General features: G+C 34.9%; 1 protein-coding gene across 1 annotated transcript in view; it reads right to left on the reverse strand.

The window, feature by feature from the left end:
* Positions 1-4,139: 4,139 nt before the first annotated feature.
* The window catches only part of LOC145268860 (sodium- and chloride-dependent glycine transporter 2-like), a 278,471-nt gene continuing 266,453 nt past the window's right edge, over positions 4,140-16,157 (reverse strand). Inside the window, exons 14-15 of the mRNA XM_080124568.1 lie at positions 8,697-8,891; positions 4,140-4,425 (exon numbers count right to left, since the gene is read on the reverse strand). Of these exons, the coding sequence (XP_079980694.1) occupies positions 4,327-4,425; positions 8,697-8,891 (294 nt within the window). The 3' untranslated portion in view covers positions 4,140-4,326. The remainder of the gene's footprint in view (positions 4,426-8,696; positions 8,892-16,157) is intronic.

The raw sequence follows: 16,157 nt of genomic DNA on the forward strand, positions 1-16,157 counted from the left end.
CGCCCTGGCTACAACAGGGTTACAGGAATGGTATACTTGCATATAATGTAGACTTCGAGCATTTGTGTTTCTTAATTTTTCTCATCCAAGTAGAAAATGGGAAATATTAGAGGAAAACATGTCTAGTTTTTATTCATTATATACAATTGACGCTCAGCCACCGCTTTCATCACTTATTTATGGATCTGTGTTGATGGGAGAATGCTGTGTAGCATTTAGGTTTTGTGTAGGTTATATGTGTATTAGTGGTGTACTAGATGTGACCAGCCGATTGATCGGATTGGGCCCATCCGACCGCCCGTCTAGCCCAGTAAGGGCCAAAGTGGTGTGTTGGGAAGTGGGGGTACTAAAACCTGACCTCCAAGTCTCTCAACCACCAGGATCCCATCCTAATGGCATTACGGGTCGCTACCTATGGCCAACAGGTAGCCCCATTGAGGGACTTCTACTCTCTGCAGGGGGGCAGTCAGCATATTATGATGCGCTGTCGACAGGATCTAGTGGAATCTTGATTGATTTGCAAAATTTTTCATTTCCCGTTATTTTTTTAAATATTTATTAATGGACTTTACTTTAATTGTTTTTATTATTTTGGTTGGTATTTTTAAGTTAGGGAATCAGTAGGGAAGTAGGGGTGGAATGACAAAAATAAAAGAGAAAAAAAAAAGAATGTGGGGGGGAAGGAAGGGAGGGAGGGAGGGGGCTGTTGTTTTTGTTTTTGCTTTTGCAGAACATATTTAAGTTTTACAAAAGAGGAAAACAAAAACGGAAATTTAATGTAGGTGCATTTCGTCTCAGGAAGCCAAAAGACAGCCTGATCTGGTAGCACCAGAGGAAGAACAGGAGAGGGGGAATTGTTTAGGATGGGTTAGAAAAATACTCTGTATTTAGGTAAATTAAGTAAACTGTGAACACTGTCCTATTCAATAAAAGGAAAAATAAAAGATCCCTTATCTCCATGGTTCAAGCAACTGACATCTTAGGAAAAGATAGAGCTGCTTCTCATTTCAAAAAAGTAATTGGTATGTAAAGTTAAACATTAAGTAACTTGAGCAGAAGCAAGCATAGTCTATCGGATGTTGGATACCTCAATGTCAAGTTTAAAATTGGGGTGAAAATACCACCCATGTTATTTGAAATAAAACAAAAACATACATTGAGAGAGACCCCAAGAAAAAGAAATGAAAACAATGTGTGTGTGTGTGTGATAATGGATTCGTGTTAATAATGTTAAATTATGTCCACGAAAAGAAAATATATATAAATAAATAACTAAAATGCATTAACGGTAGTGGACAAGAAAAAAAAAGTTAAAATGATTTATTGTGGAACAGAAAAAGACGTCGTTGAAAAAAGAACAATAATAATAAATAAATTAAAAAAAAAAGAGATATATGTATGAAATCTAGAATTAAAAAAAAAAATTATTGTATGTATATATAAAAAAATTTTTTGGTGGCAGGGAAGGAGTTTTATGGAGAGGCAAAGTGCGAACGAACTCAAAATCCAGGCCGACAAAAACGTAACCCGGGAATTGTGATGACCTGGTCCTATGACGCAAATCGTTTTATGGGTCAGGCCGTTTTATGGAGCAAGGTGCGAATGAACTCATGTCCAGGCTGACAAAAATGTAACCCGGGAATTGTGATTACCTGGAGATGACGTAATTTGGTCGGGGGTAAGACCAAAAGCAAAGGCTGGGCTGGTCAAAATATGGGTCAATGACGTCAATTGGTTTATGGGTTACCAGGTCGAAAGTCCATAAAAGTGAGATGGTAAACAAAAACAAAGCAGAGACGCAGAGACGGGAAACGAGGGACAGACGACGAGGAACTGCCTGTCACGTTTGCAACCTATACCTCTCTCCACCACCTCCACCGCCGTATTGTGTATATATGAATGTTTGTTAAATAAACCAAGTTTGTTTATAACAAAGTGTCTCGTTATTCCTTGATAAATGAACAGCGGTCATTCCAATCACTAGACGATTTACAACAGACATATATGTATAAATGTCAAACACACTATATCTCATTGTATCTATCAAGATATTCAAAAATCTCTTATAGTTGAATTACAGGCTTGGTGCTCATGTAGTAGAATGTACTCTGTCCCTAGATGAAACACTAAGACGAACAACAACAAAAATACAGAATATACGTCATCTTCATACCACCAGTATATAACAGGTGATTCTTATCGAGTTGTCTTGTGCTGCAGTTATTACGGATTCAGTTTCTCAGCTTATGTCTCCTTTTCGCATTTTTCGTTATTTTCATCTTTTGTCATCCTTATGAATTTTCCGTGTAGTTGTTTCTCTTCCCACTTTTCTTTTCTTGTCTTCTCTTTTGTCTCTCTGTTTTATTGATTTTTTCCATGTCTCTCGCTGCTATAATTATTCTTTCAGTGTTTGCATTAAGTATTTTTCTAGTTCTTTTTTACTGTGGTTCACAGTCTTTCATATTAACCAGTCCCCTCCCGCAGTCTTTCCTTTTTACATAGTGTCGGTCAACATCGTCCTTCGGATGTAGTGCGTTGTGCATGGTCATGAGTTTCTAGTCTTCTGATCGAGTTGTCTCAGTTCTTCTTTAGTCCACCCTATGAACTGTCCAGAGTATCTTACTAGTGATACTGCCCATGTATTTATGCCTTTTATTAGGTTTCTGCTATATGATTTGGTTTTGAGAAGTTTTCTCGTTCTCCTGAGGTATTCCTTTCCAATTCTTTCTTTCATTTCTGTTGTTTTGATGGTGTTTAGGTATTTATAGGCATCTTGTTCCCCTAGTGCCCTCATCTCCGTTTGGTTGGATAGTTCCATGCCTTCCGTCATCTCTAGTTTTCCCTTTCTTATAACTAGTAGTGTGCACTTTTCCATATAAAACCCCATTTAGATATCCTGGCTGAAGATACTGGTGGCATTTATTAATGTATCTAGTTCATTTTTTTTTCATTGCGAAGAGTTTCAGATCATCCATGTACATCAGGTGGTTCATTTTTTTCTCCATGTCAGAGGACTTGTATCCGGCTTGGCACTTTTATTATTAATATTATTATTATGATCATCACTATTATCATTATTATTGTTAATATTACTGGTGGACTACAGGAAAATAAACTATTATTTTATTTTTATTACTAATGGGATAAAGGATAAAATCTATTATCATTAATTTTAACTTTCTAACCGATGTATCAATGCTTTGGCACATACAATTTATTTTATTTTATTTTACCACTGCATCCGATTGACATCCATGTTACACACTACTTTTCCTGATTTTTCTTTTTCAGCTTCCCTTTCTTACCCCGTAATATTTTCCTTTTCTTTCTCTCTTAATAAGTAACCGCCTCTTTTCTTTTCTTTTAAATTCATTTTAACTTCTCTCTAGTCCTTAATCTTTCTAACTGCATATTATCTATATTTCCCCCCACCCCGCTTCCTCTCTTTCCCTTTCTTTTTCTGCCTTCTCACTCCTCCCTCTCCCCTCTTTATGCAGCACTTCAAATCCTGGTTTTTAATATTCATTTGTAATTTTTAAGAATCTTTTATTTTGACTTGAATTATCTGAAGAAATCGGCAGGATGATATTATTGTCCTGTCGATTGAAACAATCTGTAATGATTTAAACAAAAAAACACAAGGTTGAAATCATAAAAACATATTCAGCTCTACTAAAGTATTAAGTTTTTTCCCTGTTTTTTACTAAACATACCTCCTATTATATATATATATATATATATATATATATATATATATATATATATATATATGTGTGTGTGTGTGTGTGTGTGTGTGTGTGTGTGTGTGTGTGTTCTATTAACTAAGAAAGAATACATGTACTGTGATTCTAATACAATGTTATAATGGCGGAATGGCCAAGAGGAATAACCTACAGCATTTTTTACTGCTAAGGATCTTTGGAAAATAATGTTAGAAGGGTAGAGGGATAAGGGTAATTTACAACTAAAACCCTTCAAGAATTATTATGAAGAGGATAATTAAGGTTGTCTGTCCAGCATCAATTTATGTAATCCTTATATTTACTTGGGTTAGTCTCTTTAAGGATCTCCTGAAAATGGGCGACTCTGACTTGATCACTACAATAACACGAATAAAATATAAATCAAAGTAATGAACATAATAGATGCATCATTTTATTAGAAATGTAAGATAGTCCAATTTTAACTGTTTTCAAAAGTATTTAAAATCCAAATAACAAAATATGCAAAATTGACAGATTACTTTTGTTTATTTTTAATGTTAATTTTTATTATTGATGGAATCTTGAGAACCATGCTAATGTAACATGGGATTATTCAACCATCTCAATACTTGATATCATCCATTGCCAGGTTATCAATACCAGTGACTACTTTATTTCTACGAATCCAATCATCTGAAGGCTTTGTGATTTTTGATAATTTCTACAAAAAAAAAGAAAAAGAAAAGAAAGCATAAAATATACAATGAAAATAACAAATTAAAGAAAGAAAACAAAGGAGGCATTCTAGTCATCTGTTTATCAAAATTTTTTTCTTATAAAAAGTTACTCATATTTTTTATTATTCTAGAATTTTTGGTAGGGCAAAAATTGAAAAGATGAAAATTAATTTCATATAGTTCACTTTTGGCCTACTAATTATGAATTGGAGACACTCCCCAATTAAGACTTTGCTCACAATGTGGTTGAGACTCTTTCTCTCACTGCAGTGTTAGATATTGAGTATATACACACCTGTTGAGCACCTTACTAAGCAGGTGTAAACTTTGAAGTTACCTAGGATACAGTTACATTATCACCGGCATTATGTCATTCGGCTTAACTCGTTATAATGCTAGATCTCACCAATTATGTTTCTATCATTTGTGCTTCAGTGAATTTTGCTTTCGTGCTTTCATTTTCCAAAGTTGTTTTGTAGTTCATATATAAAATCCATTGCTCTTTCTGCTTCACATAAAGTTGGTTTTCTTTATTGCTCTTAACACTTTCTCACACCTGAGGCTATTCTCTATCTCTACAAATCTACTATCAGATCACATATGAAATATTATTGTCATATTTGGACTGGTGAATCTCTAACCCATTTGTAGGTTCTTGATAAAGTGCAGAAACGTATCTGTAAGTTGATTGGACCCACTCTCTCTTCCTTTCTGCAACCTCTCTCTCTTTCTCTCTCTCACACACAAAAATGTGATGTTACTAATCTCAGTCTTTCCTATAAATACTATTATAGCATGCGTTTTTTTAGAATTGTCTGATCTATTCACTATTTCTTTTGTTTCAGCTGGTTTGACTCGTTGGTCTAGTGATTTCCATCACTGTTTTCATGCCTCATTGTAATACAGCTTCCTATTCTAATAAATTCTTTCCCAGGTTTGCGGAACTCTCTTTTTGCTATTTTCCTCCTACCTGTTATTTTAGTATTTTCAAGACTAACATTAATAGGTACTTCTGTCTTTTCGATAATCATCTTTCGTTCTTATTAGCTTTTTACATCAAGTGGTTTCACGCCTTGTCTAGAGAATGTCCATTTAAAAATATCCCTAATATCAGATACGCAGTATGTCTTGAGAAACATTGTACAATACAGACTGTTATACAGACTCACCCATGCACAAGATATGAACTCTTTTGAACTGTATAAATAGACCGAAAGGCGTCGACCCTAGGGATGGTCATGATAGTGTGTGTGTGTGTGTGTGTGTGTGTGTGTGTGTGCGCGCGCGCGTGTGTATTTCATGTTACACCCTCTGCACATTAAATACTACGACTGTTTTTCTCTGTATATTCTGTTTTGTTCTCAATACAAATACTTTTTCTAACCCATATCTGTGTCTGTGTCTTGCCTAGTGACTCATATGGGTCACAACAATCACTATATCATTTCTTTTCATCAGATCTATTTTTCACCTGAAGTATTGTCACCCTATTTTGAGGAATGCATATCTTGCACCATGTCATGCCAGAGCTAAAACTATGCTTGGTCACTATTTACAATCAGGGATAATGACAACAGACAATCTCCTAAACAACTGAAACCATATTCTCAGGAAATAATGGACTCTGTTATCTTCAAACCAAACACAACAACTATACTTGGTTGGACTCAGAGAGAAGAACTTTTGCGAACCCACATGTAATATCCACACAATCCTGACTGTATTTAGTTTGTTGTCCTTTCTTTTAGCATACAAGTTTCTTGGTCATGCTTAGAGGTTTTATTACCCGTAGAGAGGGCTAGTGTGGTGAGGATGTAGCTTGATGAAATCTATTATCACTATATCAAGCAACTAATGTGGATTGTCACAGAAGCAAACATGAACTTGGTAGCACTATATATTTTACACAAAGAGAAACTCTACTTGCAGACTTCTTTGTATAAAACTCAGAAAACAAAGAAATACAAAGGATACCATACTTATTGCAACAATAAAATAATTCCATTCATATATTAGTTAACAATGTTAAGCAAAAATAAAACAAGTAATGTGTCGGAACTTCTGCTCGCCAACTCCACAATTTAATTTAACACACCAACTCCTCATAACTTAATACAGTGCACCAACTCCTTGTAATGCAATCCAACACATCATGTCTTTGTAACGCAATTTGCCACACCAATTCTTTATAATGCAATGCACCGATTGCGCTATAAGTGATCTATGACTCCAGTGCCTCAGAGACTCAAGAGTCATCCTTATATTACATCTGGATGAGTGCATTCTTGTACCCCAAAGGGTGCACAACAAGAACATGCACACCCTCTTTTGGGGGACTTCTGTGCACAGAAAATGCAAAATTTCAATTTTGCAAGGTAAATTGCAATAAAATTTCCATTCATATATCAGAGCTGCAACATCAAGCCCATATTTTCATAGAAAGTAAAAATTGCATGCAGGTTTTTAAAAACTGAAATAGAGAGAATTCTCATCCATCTCAATGGGAGGAACATGTCTATTGACCGTAAACCAATATCAAACCTCTATCTTGCTACGACTTTCCTGACGATTTCGGGCCTTATACCAAGTTTATTAGTGTATAAGGAAAATCAAAAGCTCTTGTACCCAGTGTCTGCATAGAAAATCCGTTGAATAATAGTTATATTATATTCACAACTTAATCAGCTTCGCTGGAAATTCAGGTTGCAGATCTGCAGAGGGCATATGTATAGTTAAAGCCTTTTGTATCTGTGGTAAACAGACACAAGTGTTCCCCGTGTCTATTTACCACAAAAAAAGCAGAGTCATCACGAAAATGCTTGAAAGTAAAAAAAAAGTAGTTGAGATATATATAATAATTATATATAATATATATAATGTATATATATAATAATTATATATAATATAATTATATATAATATATATAATGTATATATATAATGTATATATATAATATATATAATTATATATAATATATATAATGTATATATATAATAATTATATATAATATAATTATTATAATATATATAATGTATATATATAATGTATATATATAATATATATAATTATATATAATATATATAATGTATATATATAATAATTATATATAATATATAATAATAATGTATATATATAATAATTATATATAATATATATATTATATATAATGTATATATATAATGTATATATATAATATATATAATGTATATATATAATAATTACATATAATATATATAATTATATATAATATATATAATGTATATATATAATATATATAATTATATATAATATAATTATTATAATATATATAATGTATATATATAATGTATATATATAATATATATAATTATATATAATATATATAATGTATATATATAATAATTATATATAATATATAATAATAATGTATATATATAATAATTATATATAATATATATATTATATATAATGTATATATATAATGTATATATATAATATATATAATGTATATATATAATAATTACATATAATATATATAATTATATATAATATATATAATGTATATATATAATATATATAATTATATATAATATATATAATGTATATATATAATAATTATATATAATATAATTATTATAATATATATAATGTATATATATAATGTATATATATAATATATATAATTATATATAATATATATAATGTATATATATAATAATTATATATAATATATAATAATAATGTATATATATAATAATTATATATAATATATATATTATATATAATGTATATATATAATGTATATATATAATATATATAATGTATATATATAATAATTACATATAATATATATAATTATATATAATATATATAATGTATATATATAATAATTATATATAATATATATATAATGTAAATGAGTTGTTTCACTAGTAAACGACTGAGGTTATATATTGCTTGCATCATTCAACAAAAATAATGGGTGAACTTTGGATCATCAACAGTTATGTATTAGTAGTATGGCCACGTTCACAGTCCTCTGTATGGATGACTTTAAGAAATCAGAGCAGTTTTTCTACTTTTCATGCCAAAGCATAATCTCATCCTATTCCATAAATAAATTAGAAATTTAAAACGTTTTTCTGAAATAGAATTTTGTCCAATTTTCAACTATACTTCAGAAACGAAACACTTCTATATTTAACAGAAAGATTTCATCGAAGCTATCTACAAGAGATTTTATAAAAATGGTTTTAAATTATAAATGAATACATACATTTACAAATCCAGACGTCTTGGAAGTAAATAACTTATAGAGGAAATAGAGTGGTATGGGTGCAAGTCCGCATCCAGTCAGGGCCCAACCGATTCCTTGGGCAAATTGTGGATATGGCATATAAGAACTATCGACAAGAGTTAAATCTGGATAATATGGAGGATTGTATTTTACCATCCTATAGATGAAGAGGACCTGAAATAAATAATATATATATAAATATACAAATTTATTGTATTAAACAGGCGATTCATATAAATTACATTTCTTCCAACCATTCACTAACACAAATTCATAAATAATATATGGGAACATTATGCATTTAAACTCTTTTTTTACAAATGTAAAAGTGATAACTCTTGTTAAAAACAAATTAGTTTTATATAAGTATCTATAGTTGTCTGAGTTCTTATTTTATAGTGTATACTAGCATTTCAGCCCGGCGTTGCCTGGGTGTTTGGAGGTGTATGTTGAGCAAAAAAAAAAAAAAAAAGCTGTAATTTTTTTTAACTTTGACCCCTATTATGACCCCTTAACATTTATTGTTTTGGGCTCAAAGCAAGTTATTAAGTTAGATCCATTTCCAAGGAATCTATATCTAAAATTTCAAGTGTTTAGACCCAAAATTGTCGAAGGAGTTTAGTAGAGTTCTCAAAGGTCAAATTGTTGAACTTTGACCCCTTAACAGCCAAATTTCTGGCCGAAAACCGATCACAAAGACTTTCCCAAATCTCAGTACTCTGTATATCAAATTTCGAGTCTGTAGACTTAAAATTGACAGAGTTATTGCGGAGGGAAATGTACACAGGCAGAGAGACACACACACACATGTTCACTTTTATAGATATATAGATAGATTAAACAAAAATATATACGTATACATAATATATATGGAAACAATTTTGTGTTTACTGTAAACTTTTTACGCAAATATTATGCAAGTATAAATCATAGAATATCTGCATAAATATAATTACACATAATGGTTAACTAAAGATAATCATCCCATTAGAAAACCGAAGCAATTAATAGGGAATTAATTAAAATGAATGTTTAAAAGAATATGCAAATTAGCTAGATCTTTTGCTAGTGAATGTAATTACACTACCAATATATAAGAAAATTGTATTTTCTTTTTAAATAAATAGAAAAGAGGGTTGCCTTTTTTCTGTTTTTCCTGGCCTTCGGGCTGGGATCAAAGCGTAGTATCTGTTCTGCAGATGCTGCACATAAGTTAATTGGTCCTTGGTCAATGTAGAGGAAACCCTTCATACTGAGACAATTACTATTTTTTTGGATACTGCCAGAGTTTCCCCATTTTTACCCTTTAGGGGAGCTGGTTTAACCCCACATTAAAAACGACCTTGTGTCTAATTTGCTTTCGTAAGGAAGCAAATAAATACATAAATAAATAGAAAAGAGGGTTTTTAATATGAATATCAATACACACAAAAGAAAAACGAATTTATAGGAGTATAGATAAATTAGAGGCAAATTAATTCCATGATCTGTTCTTTGCCGAAATAGCTTGTGGTTAAATACAATGACCCCACAACTCAATCTTCACTCTTCAATCCTGCAGTCCAATGCACTTTTATTAGCATAAACATCCACCGATTCTCCTGTCCACTTGAATCGTTGCAGTTTTTCGTATGCCTCAAAAGGCCCCTCAGTGAAGGCGGTCACGAGTCTAATCTCTATCAGTTCTGCATCTTCTTGTTCTGCATTATTCATCTCAAGATAGAGAGCGAGTGCATCTCCCTGCAAAAAAAGTGGAATAAAACTGGCAAGGTCTGGCACATGTTGAAGCTTAGCCACCAGTTTTACTTTCTTTATCCATCCGACTACATCACCTTCTCCACTAAAAGGTGGTATCACATCTTTTCCCAATCTCAACATCCCAGATTCCATGATCTGTTCTTTGCCGAAATAGCTTGTGGTTAAATACAATGACCCCACAACTCAATCTTCACTCTTCAATCCTGCAGTCCAATGCACTTCTGACAGCAATTGCTTCTGCCAAACAAAAAAGACACCCTCTCTCCCAAATACAGGCTTTTTATAGGACAAAACCGTCCAAAGTTATTTGCATACTCTTCCCATGATCTCTAGTCTATAAATAGACGCAGTGGCCATTCTCTTCTTCTTCTTTCTTCTTTCACTCTCTGAAGCGGGCGTTGCCAGTGGTAAAAGGTTTGCACGATCTTTTTTTTTTTTTTTTTCTTACTACACGCCCCCATGATCATTAAAGATCATTCACATCTCATAATCCCTCTTTGCGGTCTCTGCATCGGCACCGGTTCATCTTCATCACTCCCTGGCTCAGTACCACCATCCTCATCACCTAAATGGACCACACGCCTTAAATCTAAAACATGTCGTGGCATTCCATTGACACTTAAGTTGTTTGGGGATTGCACTCCTGTTATCACTCCTCTTCCCCACTGCGTTGTGCATCGGGCATTAGGTGGTTTCACCCAAACTTCTTCTCCTATTTTGATTCTGGCTGGTCCTTGATCATTAATTTCCGGTGACATGTCTCTAGGATGCCTCCATTCGTAATTAAAGATTGCTCTATGTGGTACTGTGTCATCTCTTTGCCCGACCTTAGGGGACATGTTGTACCAAAATGTGGCCTCTTCAGGCGATATTCTTCCTCTCTCAGCTATTGCTTTCACGGTCCGATGATGTCGCTCCACAATGCCATTTCCTCCAGGTCTGTAGGCTGCCCTGTAATAACTTTTAATCTTCCATTTTTTTAGCATCGTCTGAAAGATTTCTGAGCGAAAAACAGTGCCGTTGTCCATTATCACCTCCCTTACTAGACCTCGTTCAAGCATCACCTTTTCTAATTCAGTTGCAACTGCAGATGCGGCTTCCACTCGCAGTTCCTTCCATATCGCCAGTCTACTTGGCCCAAAATCAATTATTGATAAGTACGCTCCCCCTCGGTAGTGTGCTTTGTCAATAGCTAGTCTCGTCCAGTTCGTTAAAACTCCAATTTCCCCAGGATTATGTATATTTGGGGCGGGATCGATCGATTGACACCGAACACAGTTCTTTACTATCATCTGAATTTCTTCCCGTTTTACATTCGGATCCACTTGCCTCACCAAATATAATGTTCTCTCCACTCCCATGTGATGCATGTCATGCAACTCTTTAATTTCTCCAATTCCAAGACAGCATATCGGCGCCTCCTCTTTCTCAATTAACCACTGTTTTTTTATCCGTGTTAGCGCATCTGCCTTGTTTCTTTCAGAAGGCACAAACACTGCTTTTATTTGCAGTTTCAATTCAGACATCAACTGTCTAAGCATCCCTAATCTCCGCTTTATTATCACTTCTCCGGCACCCTTTGTTCGTATTCTGCCACTCTCCTCCACAATAGAGTTCACCCAACTGAGTACAGTGGCTGAATCAGTTCTTATTTCAATATTTGTCAGTCTCCATTTGATAGCTAAATTGACACCCTTTAGAACAGCATCTAATTCAGCTATGTTAATGTGATTAAAGTCATCACTTTTCCTCAGCCAAGTTGCATCTTCCGCCACCACACCGCCAATCTCGACAACCACGCCAGTTGCAACATTGCTGTGCTCACTTCAGGTATGTGCCAAGCGCCATTAACAGGGTCTTCTTTTTTCACCTCAGCTAGAACCTTCTGCATCACTTTCATGGTTCTGCAATCAACTTTTTCTTCCCAATCCATTCCATTTGCTCTTTTTTCACATAACTGCATGCTAATCGCAGCCATCCAGCAATTGGATAGTGCCCCAATAATTTACCACAGATCGAAAATAGCTCCCGCCTACTAATTTCTCCTCTCATCTCTGGGATCTCGTTGCCTCTCCTGAACATTAGTGCACCCATCTTATTTTTCATAAGCTTAAGGCCCAGTGCCGCTCCTCCGTCCAGGGATTCCGGAGATTTTGCTGCTAACCCAAACCCCTTCAAATGTTCCACAACTTCCTGTGTCGATATTTTCGTTACGTCTACCATTATATCATCAATGTATGAATCAGTGGCCTCTTTCGTCCTACTTCCTTTCTTTAATACTGTTTTTAAAATGGCTGCCATAATCTTTGGTGCGACATTAAGTCCGAATCCTAATCGTGTTAGGCAATAGGTTTTTCCTTTATAACAGACCAGCTGGTACTGCCATAGTTCCTTTGCCACATGTAGTTGCAGGTAGGCAGACTTAAGGTCCACTATTGCGGTCCCTCCTACCAACTGTCTCCACTTTCTTATCTTTTCATCACATACATCTATTATGTCGCTCCCTGTATGACACGCCACAAAACGGTTCAACTAACGAAAGTCGAACACTGGCCTAACTTTCCCTTTTGTGGCCTGAAATACTGCCATCAATGGCAACACGCCTTTTCTTTCTCCTTTCCATGGTAACAGAATACCATCCGATATCCATCTTTCCACCTCTTTCTCGAATTCTAATTTCTTATCGCCTTCCAGAGAGTTTTTATAATATTGGACTTTGTTCTGCAATACTGGAGGCTCTCCCTTCCATGTCCATCTTACTGTCCATTTATCTCCATCGAAGTTTGCTTCAAAGTCTTTATCCTCGATTTTGCAAACATTCAGCTGATGGGCAGCCACGGCACATTGTATATCTCCAAACTTCACTTTGGCTTTCTTTATAGTTACACCTCCCAGCTCATTAATCACGTCCATTCCAATTATGACGTCGATCCCATCAACGATGTGATTCATCAAGATTGCCCTCACCTTTACGTGCATTCCACAGACTTTTATCTCCACTTGTCTGGCTCCTTTACATTCTATATTCCTCCCATCAACTGCTTTCACTGTACCGCTCCTTCCATATCCCTTCAAAAGTTTGGAATTGATTAAAGTAGTGATGCACCCAGTATCGACAAGTGCAGTCATTACAGAATCATTCACCTCTACTTCTATTATAGGAAGAGGCCAGTATCACGCCTTCATTTCATTTCTAGGGTAGCTTGCAGCGCAGAAGCTCCCCCTTGCCCGTTTCCCTGAATCTGAAGACAATATCTCGCAATGTGGCCAAATTTTCCATAATTGTAGCATGTTGCCCTGGCCCTAGGGATCTCTGTGCAATCTTTTTTTTAGGTGCGGCCCTTGACATCTAAAGCACTGAAGGCTTGATTCTTTCTTTCCCTTATTAGTCTCATTAGTTTGCGCATTTGCGGCCAATGTCCGAGTTTCTACGACCCTTTTGCTGACTAAAAGCCGTGCAGTCGGTATCAGTTTGCTGACATCCATTCTCTCTATGTTCGGTAGCTGCTGTAATGCCACAGATACATCGTCTGGGAATCCAGTTATGAATGCCAGTTTGGCTGTATGTTCCAGCCCTCTTCCCAGATATCCCGCCAGTCCAGCCAATCTTTTGATTTTATTAGCATAAACATCCACCGATTCTCCTGTCCACTTGAATCGTTGCAGTTTTTCGTATGCCTCAAAAGGCCCCTCAGTGAAGGCGGTCACGAGTCTAATCTCTATCAGTTCTGCATCTTCTTGTTCTGCATTATTCATCTCAAGATAGAGAGCGAGTGCATCTCCCTGCAAAAAAAGTGGAATAAAACTGGCAAGGTCTGGCACATGTTGAAGCTTAGCCACCAGTTTTACTTTCTTTATCCATCCGACTACATCACCTTCTCCACTAAAAGGTGGTATCACATCTTTTCCCAATCTCAACATCCCAGATTCCATGATCTGTTCTTTGCCGAAATAGCTTGTGGTTAAATACAATGACCCCACAACTCAATCTTCACTCTTCAATCCTGCAGTCCAATGCACTTCTGACAGCAATTGCTTCTGCCAAACAAAAAAGACACCCTCTCTCCCAAATACAGACTTTTTATAGGACAAAACCGTCCAAAGTTATTTGCATACTCTTCCCATGATCTCTAGTCTATAAATAGACGCAGTGGCCATTCTCTTCTTCTTCTTTCACTCTCTGAAGCTGGCGTTGCCAGTGGTAAAAGGTTTGCACGATTTTTTTTTTTTTTTTTTACTACAACATCTATTTATTAGATAGACTAGAAACAAAGTAATCTATTAGCCAATTAACATCTAGAACACATGAAACTAAGAATACCAACCTTCCCTCCATTTATTTTATTTTTCCTATATCTCACTAAAAAAAAATACTTCTAAATGTGGAAAAGACATGGTATAAAATGATACAACTTACTAATCAAAAATTGTCTTATGATGCAACTACATATAGCCAAATGGTGTTTATTTTATGTATGTTATATATCTTGCTTGTTCTTAAATTTGAAATAATATTGCAGCTTGGAACAATAAAACTGCCGCAACAGAAAAAACTACATGATTCCATATATGTTTGATGAAAACTAGTTTTCTTTGTTGCAGACCATCTACTAGTTAGCCATGTGTATACAAATCCCAAGAGCGATAGTAGCCTTATATCATGTCTGAAAGTAACACAATGTTCAATGAGTGAGATCGGAGATGTGCCGCTGTACAACTTATGCTCTCTACCAATCCAAGTATGACAACAGGACTATTGTCAGCTCTCTCAAAATGCAATAACAGGGACGTGCCAAGTGTGATGAAAACCATGTTTTTGGCCACAGTTATGGTATTTGGTGTAGTTTCATGTGAGGACCACATCATGCCACTTCACATCTTCGAAGTCGGTTTGAAAGTCAACACCAAAGTGTACCTGGATGTGCTGAAGAGTTTGGTGATCCCTTGGTGCAATCATGTGGCCACTGGCACACCCTTCTCTCAATGCCTCCTCTCCTACCCCGACCTGAACCCGCTAGCCTACTTTGTTTAGTCATACGTCCAGAACATTACCACAACACCAAAGCTAGATTGATCGCTGCCATCCGTCGAGTATTTACTGAGCTCCCGCAGACACTTGTGGAAAAAGCATGCTCCCAGTTCCAGACCCGTATCAAGGTGGTGATTGAAGCTGAAGGCGGTTACATTGAATAGATGTTAACTCTACTACATAATCAAGTTACCTGAATTGTTTTTTTTAAATAAAAGTTTTAAAATAAAGCTGTGGTGTTGTTTTCTTTTATCGTACCACCCTGTAAATTACGAGACTAAAATATCACCAGATAAGGCATACGATCACTTGTTTGCGTATTAGATTGAAAAAAAGTATCGTTACTCTCTTGTGAGTTAATCTGAGAGGATTCCTATATAATTTCTAGTTTTGTATTACAAATTAGCTCATCCACTTGAATTGTTGTGAATAATGAAAAAAAAAACAAAAAAAAAAACTGATGTTAATATATCTCACCTCTCATTCTAATGAAACCTACTAATATATATATGTATATATCCAGAAGTTCAGATAAGGCAAGCCATTGGTACCGTCGGTTTAAAATCTGATAATAGGGAACAGTTTTAGATCCCAACATCAAGTTCTCTTCAATCGATCTATCTCATCTATCTATAACCAGTTATATGTTCATT

The sequence above is a fragment of the Euprymna scolopes genome, chromosome 4 (genome assembly GCF_053919585.1).
Source record: "Euprymna scolopes isolate OS-2025 chromosome 4, ASM5391958v1, whole genome shotgun sequence".
Lineage (NCBI taxonomy): Eukaryota > Metazoa > Mollusca > Cephalopoda > Sepiida > Sepiolidae > Euprymna > Euprymna scolopes.